This window comes from Propithecus coquereli, unplaced genomic scaffold (genome assembly GCF_000956105.1).
Source record: "Propithecus coquereli isolate 6110/MARCELLA unplaced genomic scaffold, Pcoq_1.0 Scaffold153, whole genome shotgun sequence".
Taxonomy (NCBI): domain Eukaryota; kingdom Metazoa; phylum Chordata; class Mammalia; order Primates; family Indriidae; genus Propithecus; species Propithecus coquereli.
In genome coordinates, this window is record NW_012139747.1 from 5,107,532 (window position 1) to 5,123,997 (window position 16,466).

At 42.8% G+C, this 16,466-nt stretch overlaps 1 protein-coding gene across 1 annotated transcript in view; it reads right to left on the minus strand.

The window, feature by feature from the left end:
* Positions 1–16,466, minus strand: part of KIF16B (kinesin family member 16B) — a 244,576-nt gene that overhangs the window by 117,471 nt on the left and 110,639 nt on the right. Inside the window, exons 14-15 of the mRNA XM_012640496.1 lie at positions 10,579–10,661; positions 9,036–9,124 (exon numbers count right to left, since the gene is read on the minus strand). Of these exons, the coding sequence (XP_012495950.1) occupies positions 9,036–9,124; positions 10,579–10,661 (172 nt within the window). The remainder of the gene's footprint in view (positions 1–9,035; positions 9,125–10,578; positions 10,662–16,466) is intronic.

Sequence of the window (16,466 nt, forward strand, 5' to 3'; positions counted from 1 at the left end):
AATATCTCTAGCTATGAGCAGATTCTATTTCTGAAGCCCCTTCTACATTGCTATGAAGAAAGCAGGAAAAGTGAATTCCTCTTGATTCACATTTATTAGATGTCTATTAAGTTCCAGGTACTATGCTGTGCATCGCGTGAACAACAAACTAGATTTTGTGTCTGTTTCCTGGAGGCTTACAGTCATCTACAATGAAGGATGTGACCCTGTTATGGATGTTTTCCTTCTCCCTAATGTGACATATTTAACCTCCTAGTTTAGTGAAGGGAGAAAAGGAATGAGGAAGGGAGGGAGGAAAAGGAGAGAAGGGAGGGAGGGAAGGGAGTAACCATGGAAAACCACAAAGATTTAGCTACAAATCTCTTCATCCCAATACCTTGTGATGGTCGAAAACTAGACAACAAAATGCATACCAGTAGAATTTAAGTTAAATAAGATACGGAATATCCATACATTGGAATATTATATGGACATGAGAATAATGTACACAAATGTTTGAGAGGAAAAGAAATACTAAATGCAACAAACTCTTTTAAGTCCAGTATGAACCCATCTTGGTAAAAGATGTAAAATATAAATGTATATATATAGAAATGTGTATCTACACACACACACACACATACAGAGAAAGAAAGACAGATAGTAGACAAGAGCTATAGGCTAGAATATTTAGCAACATGTTAACTCTGCAGTAATTTCTTTTTTTGCTTGTTTGTGATATCTAAATTTCCCATGACAAACACATTAAAATAAAGAACTAAAGTATAGCTCAACTGGCTTCTTGTCCTGATGGGCGATGACGTCAGGCCATCCTCAGAGCCGGGGCCTTTCCTGGCCGCAGGCTCAGTGCTGCTCTGATGCAAACTTAAGCCCTTCTCAGACCACTACGCTGCCCAGATGACACTCCTCAGGTGCCCCCCCAAGTGCAGGGTTGATCTTGACTTCTGATCTTTTTGGGTCTAACTGGGTTTGAAACCTAGGTGCTTCTCCTCTTCAGAATTTAATGATTCAAACACATCCATTTAAATGGGCTCACCGCTGGTTAGTGCTCAGAGGAGGCTAATGCGCCAGTGAAAAATTCCTGCATTTTCAAGACTGAAATGAGCTTGGAAGTTATCTAATTTTGCTTTGAGCACCTTCAAGAAGCTGTGAAAGCTTCCACGTCCTGCCAAATTAGCTGCCTGTTTGCAGTCTCAGAACAAGGCAGAGAACGCCGAGCAGTCGGCTTGGTTTCTTCTTAAGGACTCTGTGCCAGCTGAGGAGGAATGTTTCCCCTGCAGGGAAATTATCTCCTGGCAAAGACCCTGGCTGGGCACTTCTCCAAAGTGGAGTTAACTCCCAAAGGAAGTCACCAGGCTGCTTTGCCTCTTCCAAAAATTCTCTGGCACTAAGTATCACGCATGTGTGTGTACAAAACACAGTTTCCAGGGAGCTTGAGGTGTGGGCCAGCAGTAAGTTCCAAAACTATGTTCTAACTTTATGCACCCAGTTGGGCTGATATAATGTTCTTGGGTAGCAAGGATTTCACTTGTAAAACTCCAAATTGAACTATAATTCAGAGCATGGGTTTTGTTTGTTTGTTTTTAGACATGGACTATTTGAAAAATTAAGAAGTTGCTTGCTGAACACAGAGAAAAATCAGGTTGCTCTGAAGATAAGTTGGATCTTACCGGATACAATAATTTGCAAACCAGCCATAATTCTTTCAGAAAGCTTTGCTCTGGGAAAAATTGAGTACTACGCAATAATTTTTTAGTCTATTGAAAAACACATACTCACAGCTACACAATACCAAAGAAACCAAGAGGTATGTTAATTTGCAATAGTTAAGAACGCCACCAAACATGTGGGAAGTATAATCTGTGTGGATGAGCGACTCACAAAGACAGGGGCCAGGTAATGTGAAGGTACTAAAAAGTGAAAATGGCCCATTTGAAGCCCAAGGCACCTGGACACCTATGAGCAGACACATCCTTTGTGCTGAGAGCACATCTGCTGGCCAAAACCTACAGATCAGTGAACATTAGTGAAGCGCCCACTATGTGCGAGCTTCTGGAGATTAAAGATGAGTAAGGCATGGTCCCTGCCCTCAAGAAATCTACATCAATTAAACCCAAGCATCAATTAAATGAGTTTGAAAAAAGCTATGATACAAGCATGCACAAAATGCCTGCCAGAGGATAAAGAGGGAGCATTTGGCTCAAACTGGAGATGCACAGAAAGCTTCCTAAGGACACAATTCTTACACTCAGAAGATGATGACTGGCCAAGGAATGAAGAGCAGGAAGGTTTTACAGACAGTTTTACAGATCCTAGAGGCCTAGAGGCCTAGAAAGAGGCATTATTCACTTAAACCAAAAGATTTATAAAGTTCAAGGCGGAAAGTGACTGAAGATAATGTTGCAGGACCAAGTCATGGGTGATCAGGTTGGAGCTGGAAGTCACCTTCTAAGGGTTCTGAGGGGCCACACTAGATGCTGGGAAGAGGAGAGGGTCTTGGAGGAAGAAAGGGTCACCCTGAAGGGCTAAGGAGGTGTGGTGAGCTCCACCTTCAGGTCCAAGGCTGGGACAGGACTCCAGGGCAGTTCCATAAGTCTCCCTTCTGCCATCTCATAGAGGAAGTCAGGAATCACTGTCAGGGCCATGACAGGCAGAACTCTGCAGTATTTGCTGTTTCTCACATATTGACCACTTTGGTCATTTAAAGAAAAAAATCTCTCCTATATGTTCTTCCATAGTGATGGGCAGCAAAATCCTCAGAGGGAAGAGGCCCCACAGGCTTGCTGGGGTATGGGTGGGGACAGCAAGGGGCAGAGGCCTGGGAAGACGGAGTCTCTATGTTAAGTCATCTTGGAAAGAAAAGAATCCCAGAGGGTTAGAGTGGGCGATGATTGCCATCACCTGACAGAAGGCAGGCTGGTGCCCAGGACTCAGGGCTAGAAGGGAAAGAAGCTGTAGAAACTCAGAAATAGTCGCATCGTTAGACAGACGTGGGCACGAGGGTTTAACACAAAGGAGGAGAAGGCAAGGAGGGCTGTGCGTGGGCCTTTTGTGGGGGGCCGAGAAGCTAACATAATAAGCACCTACTATGCATTATGGAATAATTAAGAAGGCCGGCAGCTACTCCGTGTGAGAGGGAAAGTATTAAGAGCAGCAGAAGAAAGTTCTGAAACAAGTCTGTCTGATCAGGAGGTACCATCAATGCCCTTTAATTTCTGCTTGTTAAAACTGGTGCTAGACAGGTGACAAGGCAAACATGGGGTAAGGGATTCCACCCTCCGCTCCTTTCTAGGGCTTGGTCACCTGCTGAAGCTACGACACTGCTCACAGGACCCTGTGACCACATGGGTGCCCTAGAAGATGACTTACAACGAGATGCAGTGCACTGTGGAGCATGGGTTTGGGTGGAACTACACGCTTTCCCTAATTTAAAGACCCCCCAAAAGAATCCAAGTTTGTCATGTGCTAAGACAGTGCTACCGCTGTCCTGATTTCTGAAAGGCTTTACAAGTGTCTTCTTTGTTCACTGAATCATGCTCCGAGGTGACTGAGTCCCAGTCTGTCTTCATCACTCAAGCCCTAGCACGGGGCTGGACAAGTGATGGGCCCTCAAGCACCAGCTGAATGAATGAGGTAAAAGTGGAAGAGCCGTGAACATCTGTTTTATTCAACAGGGGGATCTGCCTTCATCCTGCAAGCTGAGGAACAGTGCTTTTGACAGGCCACACAAACCCCAGCTTCTCCCAGGGGACGTCTGATTGCTGACAGAGTACTGAAAAGCACAGTCACTCACAGGAGAAAGCTCAAGGCTGGGGCCCAGTTTTTCAAGGTTGTATTCATTATCCTCCTTGCCTCTTGACAACCTGCTCCTCCCCCTCCCATATTTCTCTTTCAGCTGGTGGCATGCACCACCCAACCAGTTATTTAAGCCAGAAATTGGGAGTCGACATCTTTCCTTTCTTGACATCCCACCTCCAATTAATCATCCAGGTCTCAAGAGTTCCTGCCCTGATTATCTCCAAAGCTCAGCCGCCTTCTGGGTTTCTGCCACCACTGCCTCAGCTCGAGCCCTCACCTGTAGCGCCCTCATATATAGCTTCTCCAGGTTCCCAATGCTCTGCCATCAGAGCAATCCCTCTCAGTGCAAGATGATCAGCTGCTCCTTGGCTATAAACGCTCCTTGGACTCCTACCACTCATTGGGTTTTGAGAAACATGCGAATGAGCTGGTTGAACTGAACTTAGCAGAACCTGAGAGAGGTCATGTAATCATCGGGATATGTCCATGTCAGATCTACATTCATCATCTATTTACTATACTTATCGGGGGAACTGAATTTTGAGATATTCTTTATTTCTATATTTCCAAATGCTGTTTTCCAAAATTGGACATTCTTGAGAAAACAGAGGGAAAAAAAGTGAAAAAAAAAAAGCACAATAAGATACTACCTCATACCCATTACGATATTACTATCGAAAAACAGAAAATCACAAGTGTTGGTGAGGGTGTGGAGAAATTGGGACCCTTGTGCCCTATTGGTGGGAATGTGGAACGGTGCAGCTGCTATGGAAAACAGCACGGCAGTTTCCTGAAAAATTAAAAATAGAACTATTGTATGATCCAGAAATTCCACTTCTGGGTATGCCCCAAAACACTGAAATCAGGGACTCAGACAAATATTTGTACACCCATGTTCATAGAAGCACTGTTCACAATAGCCAAAAGGTAGAAACAACCCAAGTGTCCATCAGCAGATGAATGGATAAACAAAATGTGGTATATATGACACATACAATGGAATATTATTTGGTGATAAAAAGGAAGGAAATTCTGACATATGCTCCAAAGTGGATGAACCTTAATTAAAGACACTAAGCTAAATGAAATAAGCCACTCACAAAAGGACAAGCACTATATGATTCTACTTAGATGAGGTACCTAACGAAGTCAAATTCATGGAGACAAAAAGTAGAACGTTGCTTGTCAGGAGTTGGAAGGAGGAGGGAATGGGAAGCTACCATTTAATGAATACAGAGTTTCAGTTGTGCAAAATGACACGTGTTCTGGAGATTGCACAACAATGTTGATGCACTTAACGCAATTGAACTGTACACTTACAAGTGGTTACCATGGAAAGAATGCCAACTGAAGACCTACCCACCCTTCAGGGACCTAAAATTCAGGATCATCATTCCCTATAGCAGGTGGCAAGTCAAGGGGAGTTGAGAGCCAGGGAGAGAGAAGGTGTGATGAAGTATTAAGTAATTTTTTACTTGAATTTATACCAATAAGTACTGCAGGGGGAGCAGAGACAAAATGTGCCTGTTAACTGAAGCCAGGTGAACGGGATGCATAATGGTGGTATCAAATGCATCCAGAACCATCTACTCAACCAACTGTAGTTCAGTCTAAAACACTTTGCTTCTCACTCACATTCTCTGACTGTCTGGGCCTATTCTCCATTTCATCACGAGGCCCTCTTTCCACCTTTTGCTCAAGGATCCTGAACGTGATCTTAAGATTATTCAAATAGCTCTAGTGTCATTGGGAAATTGACCTATACCACAAAGGCACATTCCTCTGCATAATATATATCTTGCTCCAATATTTGGAACATTCATGCCCAGAGAAATTAATCAAAAGATCTTTTCCAAAGGGTCTCATGTGTCTTACTAAAATTTCATCCTTGTTTGCTAAATTTTTATTAAGCGTGTTATGTGAATGACACTTTGAGATACAGAAAAAAATAAAACAAGGCCCCTGACCTCAGAAAGGTTCCACTCTAATAGGATAAACACGCATACAAGCAAAATCCTTACCCAACGCCACCCAAGCCTGTCCTCCCTGTCTCACCCATATCAGGAAAAGGTGTACCATCTGCCCCACTGTTTAAACCTGAAACCAGGGAATCACCCACGATCCACTTGATTCCACTTGATTCATCTCTATGGCTAACAGCCAGTTCCAAGCCACCACTATATTTCACATCTATATGACTAAGGAAACAGCTTTCTAAATGGTCTCCTGCTTCTCTGGCACATTCTCCAAATGACAAACATTCTAATATTTGTAGTAAGTGCATCTTCAGATTACGTTTCTGCTCTCATTCTGGTGGTTTGCCAGTTCTCCTAGCAAATAGCCAAACTCCTTCCAGTAGCCTGCAAGGCCCTGTATTATCTGGCTCTCAACTGTCCCCAATCTCATCTTGTGCCACTCTTCTCTTGCTTCCTATATCCCATAGACTCTGGGCCTCTTCCCGCTTCTCATTCAGAAGCCACTGCACTTACCCCCTTTGCCCCCCGAATGCTCTCCATTCTCCCCCTTTCTGTTTCATGAGTGTCATCTTCTCTCTGCTCAAGTCTTACACCAAACGTCCCCTCCTCAGGAAGGGGACTCCTGACCACTCCACGAATGCTACCAAGACTTGGATTTCACTTCATTTCCACTTTCTGGATTCATTTTTAAATTAGCTGTTGACTGCTTCTCTCTTCCAATGAGTGAACTGACCTTGTCAGTATTAGTGGCAACTGTGCCCCTGTCCTAGAATCCCTCCTGATTCGCGCGAGGTGCTCAGAAAGGATTTGTTGACAGATGGATGTACATTACAAAAAAGGAACACAGAAATGGAGCATTGTACGGCAAAGAAGGGACATTTCTGATTATGGGGAGGAAAGTTGGGAACAGCTTCCAGAGGGAGAGATTGTTTGTACTATGCCGTGGAGGATGAGTAGGTAGAAAAGCAGAGAAGCAAAACTGCACCTCGGGCTCTGGAACTAGCAAAGGAGAAGCCCCAAAGGCACGGGCTAGTCCAGGCGGGACTGAGCAGCGAAAACAACACCTGAGATGGCTGGAGCCCAGGACTCGTTCAAGGACACACTGAGAGACGGGCACAGACGGTGGAGAGCCTGAGTGACGCGGCACAGGGTTGGAACTTTATTTTTCACACCATGGAAAGTCAAATAAAAAGTTCTGAGGATGATGACTGGCACACTTTGACCTGCATTTTATAAATACTGAGAAAAACTGTTTGAACTTAAAAACAAACAACAAAAAATGGCATTACTTTTAAGGGAACTACATGTTCTCCTATGTTTCGTGGAGAAAAAGGAAGGGCTTCCATCCCATGTGTAAATGCAAGAAAAAGAGGGGCCCATGGTTAGTGAACCTGTATTTCAGAGGAAAGGCTGAGTATAAATTGCTTTTTGGATTTCAAAGGCATTAAATAGCCACATTACATTTCCAAATGGATTCAAATTAAAAGGCATCACCGCTGCCGAGGACGATGAAGGTGGTACCTGGATTCCAGGGTTAACTGGGTCCTGAGCCAGGAGACAAATCCAAGCAAGGAGTCTTCGTGTCACAGAACAATTTAATTAGACAAGTGATATTTAACAGACGGGAATCACACTATTTAAACTGAAATTAACACTAAAGACCCCTAGTATTACATTAAGCTTAAAGTAAACATATGAATGATTCAATCTCAGTCACCATAAAAGGCAGCTCCTAAAACTACTTTAAGGAATTAAAGACCTACAGCAAAGCCTGCCTTCCAAAGGACTGATCATTTAGTTGCTCTCAGAGTGTTCTCCCATTTCAGGAGTCATATGGATATGGCTTATTTCAAGACAGAATTATTTAGTGAGCACAACCTTCCTTCGTAAGCATGTAACAAGATGGAAAAGCTGAATGGTAAAGACAAAGGCTGACACAAGGGAGGAAACTGCTTGTGCTTCCAGAAGTCCTGGAAGGAGGGAGGGGCCCTGGAGCCTGCAGCCATGGGGCTGCACTAACTGGCTTTTTTTTCCTAGCTCAAGCACGGTGTTGGATCTGGGCTTCAGCTTGCTGGCCTATAAAATGAGGAATCCAGAAATGTGCTCAAAGGTCCCTCCTATGATGGTGAAGAAACTGTTGTAAGGTATCTGCTTTCCACAAACCACAGTGCTGACTTGAGCTGAAGGACTGAATGCCTTTGAGCACATGGCTTAGTGTTTGCGAGAAATGCTGAGTCAGGGTGGCGGGGTGGGCAGGGGGACAAGTAATGGAACTGACCTCAGGTATGAACTGGCCCCCAGCTGGAGTAAGGCGGGAAGTAACAGAGTCAAAGACGGGTGCTGGCATCAGACAGGCCCAGACACACACCGCAGCTCTAACTACGATACAGGGGTCAGCAAATGCATATACATTTCCCCACATGTAAAATGGGAATAGGGCTGTAGTGAGAATTAAAAGATCATGAATTCAAGGTGCTTAGCACAGTGCCTGGTGTACAGTAACTACTAAATAAACGACAGTTCTAGAAGATGTTGTTCTCGTTAGTTTTATCTCACTTATTTCGCTGTTAGATTTACCTCCATTATTTTATATGAGGTTCTCCTGGTAGTAAAGATAAAATTACGAAACCTCACACAAAACTGGAAAGAACCCCTCAGGTCCTTTCATCCAGTTCCCTGTTTTAGGCATTTTCACTGCCACCGTCAGGTTACTGATGAAGCCACTAAGGACTTGAGCAGTTAAGCTGACCGCCCAAGGTCTCCCAGCCCCTACGTCCATTTAAAACGCTCTCGTTTGCGCTCTCAGTGGTCCCGCAGGGATAGGAAGTGGTGACGATAATTTCCTGGGCTACTGGATGCCCTAAGCATCAAGGCTGCCTCTGTTAATAATTTATAAAAGGCGATAAAAGTGCGTAAGCCAAAGTAAGTGACTGTGCACTGAGCAATCAAAGTGCCGACTCTAAAATATTAGACAGTTATGAAAATGATAATGGGCCTTGTAACAACCCTCACCGATGCTTATGATGCTGTTAGGCAAAAAAATCAGAAAACAGAATCCCATTTATGTTGTGATTATAACTAAGCAAAATTATGCACATATAGAGCAAGGGCTGGAAAGGAACTTGGAAAATGACTATGGCTGATTTGATGAGAGGCGCAGTTGCAGAAGTTTTATTTTTATCTAGTGACTCTAATGGAGTTGGCACAATAAATGCCACAACAGTTATCATCGCAGGGAAGGAGACGCGGCCGTTCACTCACCCGGGGTTGTATAGCATGACCGCGGACAGGTTCTCACAGGACTTGGAGAGGTCGGTCATGGACAGGCTGAAGGAGGACAGAAGGCCGCTCTAAGAGCAAACACAGGGCACAGTGGTTACCTTGGCAGACAGAGAGGGCCACTACTCTGGGCTCATTGCTTCCAATGTGTCAGAGACAATGAGGTGCACACACTCCTAATTAACATGCGGAACAATTAACTGATCTGAGAAAACCCAAACCCTCAGCTAAGCACAGCAGGGTCCTGGCATTCTAGGACTGGAGATATTCACCAGGAATTCCACAGTGCAGTTGGTCTCCCTGGCCAGTTAAAGTCCAGGAAAGGGGTCACGACATTTTGTCATTCTCCTGTTATCAGCAGCACTCACTCACTTACTGAGTGATAAAGATGAAGGCGGGAGAGGTAAAGGGAGACCAAAAAATAAAAGCTTGACCTATTTTGCTTCCATGGAAAGCTACTGGCAAACATGTTTTCTTCTCTCTGTTCCTCTGAAACTGTGGACCAAAAAGGACCCTCTAGGGAGACCCTGGGCTGAAACAGATAAGAGGCTTCACTGGCTGGAGCCAGCGGCCCTGGAGAAGGCTGGGGTTTGCAGCTTTCTCGTTCTTTCCCATCTAAGGCACTGGCAACCTCGGGCGGCCTTTACACAAGGAGGCCTAGATGAGAGGCTGTGTGGCTCAGTGGTCAAGGGCGAATGTCTCTGGTATGCAAGTCCCTGCTGCAGCCCCAGCTCCCCGCTTGTTGGCTACAGAACAAATTAGGGAGAGGCTCTCTCAGTCTGCTTCTCATCTTGATTGTCTGTAACATGGGGGCAGTAACAGCTGCTGCACAAAGTGGCAGAATATATGTAGACGTTTAGCACCTTTCGCAGCTTCTAGATATGTTAGCTGTCGTCTTTATTATCTTCATCAGTCTAAGGACCCGCCGCGATGTCTGTGGACAGATTTTCTTTCCCTCTCAGTTCCTCCCTTCCTTCTCTGGTCCTCAGCCCACCTTCTCCACTCAGCACTTAAAGTGCCCTCTAGCTGTTCCCTTCCAACCAAGCCGACATCTCCCCTAATTGTCCTAAACTAACCCTGCTATCCTTCACACCGCAAGGAAAAATCACATTTTACTGTGGCTGATTTTGGATGAATATGATACTGTGGCTGATTTTGGATGAATATGATTTCAGCATTGGATTAATTCCTAAGATAGATGCTGATAAGTAAAAGTCACTTTCCACTTAATGTGAAATGATGCCCAATTCCTTTGTGGGAGGGGTAGAAGGCTGAAGAGAAGGATCTAGAAGGAGCAGTTTCTCCTTGCCTGCTCTGGCCTTTACTTGCTCACTCTCCTATATCCTCAGCGTGTCATCTGCTGAGAATCAAACTCTCTAGAATCAACCCAGGCTACAGAACTACTTTTCAAGTGGTTCTGTACTCCAGAAAGTCCAACCTGTTGGAACCAGAGAGGACACCCCCACCCACCCCCAGCCCCATCGGAGATTCCCTCCTAGAGATGTCATAGAGATGTCACACTCACCTTCCTCTTCTCCCTGAGCTTGGCGGCTTCCTTTGGATGGTTAAAGCGAAACATATTGGTTCTTCCCAAGAGTATCACAGCACCTGAGAACATATAAAAACAGTAATGAATTTTCAGTAAGCAGTTTGGTCAGCTGGCAACATCATAACATGGAATTCTGTGATTGAAATGTAATTTCCAGTGTCTTATAAAACAATAAGGGAAAGCTTTAGGCTTAAAAGTCCGCTTACTTAAGCCAATTTTAAATCTGTGAATACTTCTGAGTCTCACAATACTCATAATATCCTAGGCAGAAGTGATGAATCTAAGTATTACGACATACTATGAGATTTAAAACCCAATAGACAGATAATTAGAGTCTTGATTGTTTGGAAGAAAAAAGAAACTCGTTCTCCAAAGAGACATAATGTCAAGCAAAGCATATGGTCACAGATTTAGGAAACATTTATTAATGCGGATAAAAGTTATTTCAAAAGAAAACAAGGTGAAAATGGCAGAGTATCAGTAACTATTACTAAAATCTCCCTCAGAATTTGACAGGAAAGAAATTGTGTACATGTATGGTCTATACACAAGTAAAAACACTGCTTCTCATCAAAGCCCTGTTAAAATTTAGATGGCCACATTAGAGGCACAAGAAAGGCTGCTTTTTGTTGACTAGAGTCCTCCTTATTCAGAAAACAACTCCAGGAGGCAAAAGAATTCAAGAGAAATGCTCAGATGCTCAGGGATAACAACGTCACAGCGGGAGGCTAGTTTCTGCTTGATTAAGCAAACACACACATTCTGAGGCCAGAGCTGTCCAAAGCCAGCATGGGTGCATGAAGGGCAGTGAGCTCCTTGTCACCCAAGGCATGTAAGAGAAGCGATGTCGCCAAAGAGATTCACTATCCTATATAGTCCCATCCACGTGTGAGTCTATAGTGCCTCAGGACAGACTCCCAGGTTGAGTCTTTGCCTGGAAAACGACTTACGTGTGAAGACAAGACACATACACTGGAAGTCAACCACGAAGGACCACATGTGTGATTAAGTGTTTAGCATCTAAGTGCTGAGTCAGGGCTGTAGTAGCTGGGGGCAGGCTTTTGCACCAAGGACCTAAGCTGGATCTCACTGGATAACCTGAAGGCAAGAGGAGGTGGTCCACTTGGGGTAACTGCAGGGAGAAGCTAAGCTATAGACAGGTCAATGGCCTGCTATGTTTGGGACAAAGGAGAAATTCAAGTCTACCCAAAATACAGAATGTCTGAAACAGCAGCAAGAATGAATCCTGGATCAGTACAGGCAAAACACATTGCGAAGACCTAGAGAGCCGGGACAAAGAGTTTTGACCAGAGGTCACAAACTGGTGGCCAGGAAAAAGATCCGGCCCGTAGATATATTTTTTGTGTTTTGTTCAATGTCTAGAAAACAAAATTTTTAGTTGGCAAGAGTTAAAAATTTGGATATTTCACATAAAAGTCTAGTTTTCTTTCTAGCATCTCTTCAAAAATTGTAAGATACAGTATCAGCAAATCTTTGTTGCCACAAAAATCTTTGTTGGCAAAATTCCCGGGGCTGCTGATGGCTGCCTCCTTCAGACAGGGTGTGTGACCTCTGGTTGGCCATAGTCACCAGCCTCTCGCTTGGGTAACATCTACACCTGGACCCTGTAGGTAATATCATAACCCCAGATATCTATTCTGGAACTTTTGGCCAGCATATCCACCTGTCTATTCAATGTATTACCTTGGTTATCTCAAGAGAGTTTCAAATGCAATATGGTTAAAACCAAACTGGTTTAAATCGTAACCACAGGGAGGAACTGAAGGGTTGGTTTTAGTGGATGTCATTATTCAGCAGAAATGGAGTCACTATGAAAAGGAAGAGAATTTTAGGAGACTAAGAAGGGCAGCAGTGGAGATTATCATCCACTCTACAATTTGCTTATCCTCCTCATATAAAATAGCATTTGTATTTTTTCCAATTATGGAAAGGCACCATTACCATAATAAAAAAAAGGTGTTTCCCATGCCTTTTACAACTAGGTCTCAGAGCTGTGTGCTGCATAGAGTCAAAAGTTAAGCAGCCATGTCTAAGATATATGTATATTTAATGCTGTTAAAATTACATTAGAGATTAATAAGGCAATTGCATCCCAGGTGTTAATTAAAGGAATCTCCAATTCCTTTTTTTTTTTTTCCTGTTAATCAAATGCCCAGCCATGCAAGTTGAAAATTGCTAAAATATGTTAAAGGAAAAATAGAATAGTGTTTCAGAGACATATTTCAGATGGTATAAAATCATTGAAAATAATCTTGCCACCCATGTTATTTGCATGAAATACACATAAAAAGCCCTTAAAGGAGTTAAAAAAGAAAGCAAAATTGTCCATGACAATGCACTGTTTCCATCTAAATAATGTTACTCAACTGTCTGGTAGGTGAAAGGGTTTCCTGTAAGGCTGGTTTCCTTTCCTTTCCTCTACTGTACACCTTTATTCAACAAACCGACTAAATTTAAAACTTTGCTTCATTTTTACATGAAGCATTGTTTGTTCATTCATCCAGCAAATACTTAATGAAACTTGCTGTATGATAGTCGCTATGATACGCTCTGGGGATGCAGAATTGAGAAGGAGATATGCCTTGTCCCTACAGGGCTTACAAAAAAGTCAGAGAGGTAAATAATCAAATAATAACACAAATAAATATACAAAGCTGCAAATGAAGGGGAAGAACCGTGCCCAGGGCTCAAAGAGAAAAAAGAAGGGGCTTATTATAGTGGAACTCAGGGAAGGATAACCTGAAGGAAGGCAGTGGTTAAGACAAGCTCTGGGGATGAAGTGGGGAGAGTGGCATGTGTAAAGGTCCTGTGGCAAGAAAAAGTGATGATGACTATGATGAAGAGGAGGAGGGTAGTGATGAGTGATTGGAAGACAGCCATGGGGCGGTGACAGCAGAAACAAGGGAGAGCAGTGTACAGATAAGGCTTGAGAGAGAGTGAGGAACTGGACCACCTCAAATTTTTTAGGATATAGAGTAAAGAATCTTGTATTTTCTCTAGTTGCAACAGGAAGACATCGAAGAGCTGCAGGCAGCAGCATAATATGATTAGATCTGAGTTTCAGAAAAATCACTCTTGCAACTGACTGAAGAATAACCAAAGGGGAAGAGCAGATGTGGACAGACAAGCTGGGAGGCCACTGCAGTGGTCCAGGTCAAAGATGATGGTGGCTCAGGACTGGGGAGGACTGGGCAGCAAAGGAGGGGAGTAAGCAACTCTCAGAGACGAAATGAACAGGATCTGGTGATGGGCTAGACATAAAGAGAACAAGGCGGGTAAAGAAGATGGCTCCTGGGTCTGGGACTGCACAACTATTGGATGGGGAGCTGTCCACACAGACTGATGATACTGGAAAAGGATGAAGATGGGTGGAGAAATTATGAGTCTGGTTTTTGACATAATGAACTAGAGATGCCTTTGGTAAATGAAAATATGGGTCTGAAGCTCTGGAATAAAAGCCTGGGATGTCAGTCTACCTACCTGACCACCTACTGATTAACTTACCTAATGTCTATCTGTATATATGTTTGTGTATAAACATACATACATGTGTGCATGTGTGTGTGTGTATGTGTGTGTGTGTGTGTGTGTGTGTGTGTGTGTATATATATATATACAGGTTGAATATTCCTTATCCAAAATGCTAGGACCAGAAGGGTTTCCAATTTCTGATTTGTTTGGAGTCTGGAATATTTGAACATAACATAATGAGATATCTTGTCAAGTCTAAACATGCAATTCATTTATGTTCCGTATATACCTTATGGACATAACCTTAATTTTATACAATATTTTAAATAATTTTGTGCATTAAACAATGTTTGTGTACAGTGACTCATCAGAAAGCAAAGGTGTCACTATTTCAGCCACCCATGGGACGATCTGTGGTTGTTTGGCATCACCATCATCCCTGACTCTCAATTTACATGCTACTGATAAGCAATCATTTTCTTACACTTATTCACACATAAGTACTTAACAGTAGAAAATATGACACACCCTTAACAAGTGAAAAAGTAACGTGTTTGTTCAGGGTAACTAAGTAGCACAGCAGCATTGGAACACCAGGATCAGCTGCTAAACAGCAGCAACAAAAGACAAAGGCAGGCTTGCAATCTCCAACCACAATGCCCTGTTTTGATTAAAAGGTTACTGTACACTGCAGCTTATTTCTTTTGGTGAGAAGAAACATTAAAAGCAATTGAGATACCAGGAAGTGGAGGCTCCATGGATGAGGAAGCATTCTGCTGGCTGGCTTTTTTTTAATGTTCCCTCTGTTTCATTTAACAATGATTTTGGTCTTAGAAATCTTTGATTTTATAAACTCAAATGAGTTCTTACTTTGTTATGAATGTATGCTGCTCTAGTCCTTTAATAAGCCCATTACACATTTTTGCCATGTCTATAGGCACGTTTTCTACAGTCACCTTCACTGTCATTGTTATCACTATCACCTGGATTCAGAACTTTTTTGGCTATTTCACCATCAGTCAATGAAGGAATAATTGGAGCCTCATTATCAACATTAAAATTTCTTCAATATTCACTTCTTCCAGCTTACTGATGGACTCGGAAGGTATGCTTTTTGCATATGTAAGAAAGTCAGTCATCATTTGTTTTCCTCATTTGACATACAAAAATCTTCAAAATCACCACTTTGTGTATCATTACCACTGAACATACTTGCAGGTCAGAGGTTATGCCACGCATGCACAACTGTGTCTTTAGTCACTGTGATCCAAGCACTGGCAACATTATATAGGGCATCCCTCATGCTAAACTCCCTTTGAAAACCTTCCACACCCATGCCTCTGCCCACTGCTGCTAGCATGCTGTTCAAGAAAGTGTTTTTATAGTCACTCTTCACTGACCTAAGGATACCCTGGTCACATGGCTGAATTAATGAAGTCACATTTGGGGTAAAGCACATGGTAGAAACATTAGTTTTGATGACAATTTCAGCTGGGGGATGAGCAGAACAGTTGTCAAGGAGTAACAAAATCTCTTCCATGAGAGTGGGCTACTGGCAGAAAATGTTTATGAAACCAACCAGAAAAGATGTCCATGGTGATCCATGTATTTTTGTTAGCATACTACTACACGGGTAAGAAATTCATTCTATAAAAATGTAAAGTCTGCAAGCTTTTGCCTATCACAGCAAGTTTACACTTATGCATGCATGCTGGATTAGCAGATCTCAACCCTGTAGGGGCTGTCTAATCAGCTATCATCAGTGTCCTCCTAGGGCAATAACATCAAAACAGTGATGTTTCATCAGTGTTACAGACTTCTGGCATCAGATTTTCATCAGCAATGACCCTGGCAAACCTGTCAATGAACTTCTTTACTGGTTCATGATTAGGAGATGCTTTATCACCATGAATATTTAAAAGTTTAATGCCATGTCTTTTCTTAAATTTCTGCAACCAGCCTGTTGAATATTCAGAGTTCTCTTCCATTTTCAGTTCGTCATGATGAATCTTTGCTTGTTTCATGATCAGCACACCATTAGGTGCCACGTGTTCATTGCGATGCTGATGGATCCACTCGTTTGATACACAATTGAGATCTTCATTTTTAGCTGTATGCAGTGTTTTTCTATTTTTCATTAACATTTATTCTTCACTTTCAGCACAGAACTTCAACAGTTTACCCTTCTGTTTCTTAAGGTCATATATGCTGGCCATTTTAATGCCATATTCTTCTGTAAGATGTTTCACACTTATGCCATTGCCTAATTTTTCCAACAGCTTGACTTTCTGCACTATAGATAAACATAAGTGATTCCTGTTTTCTCTTATCACTGTTACCTATAAGGGTACCTGCAGACGTTTTTGACATTT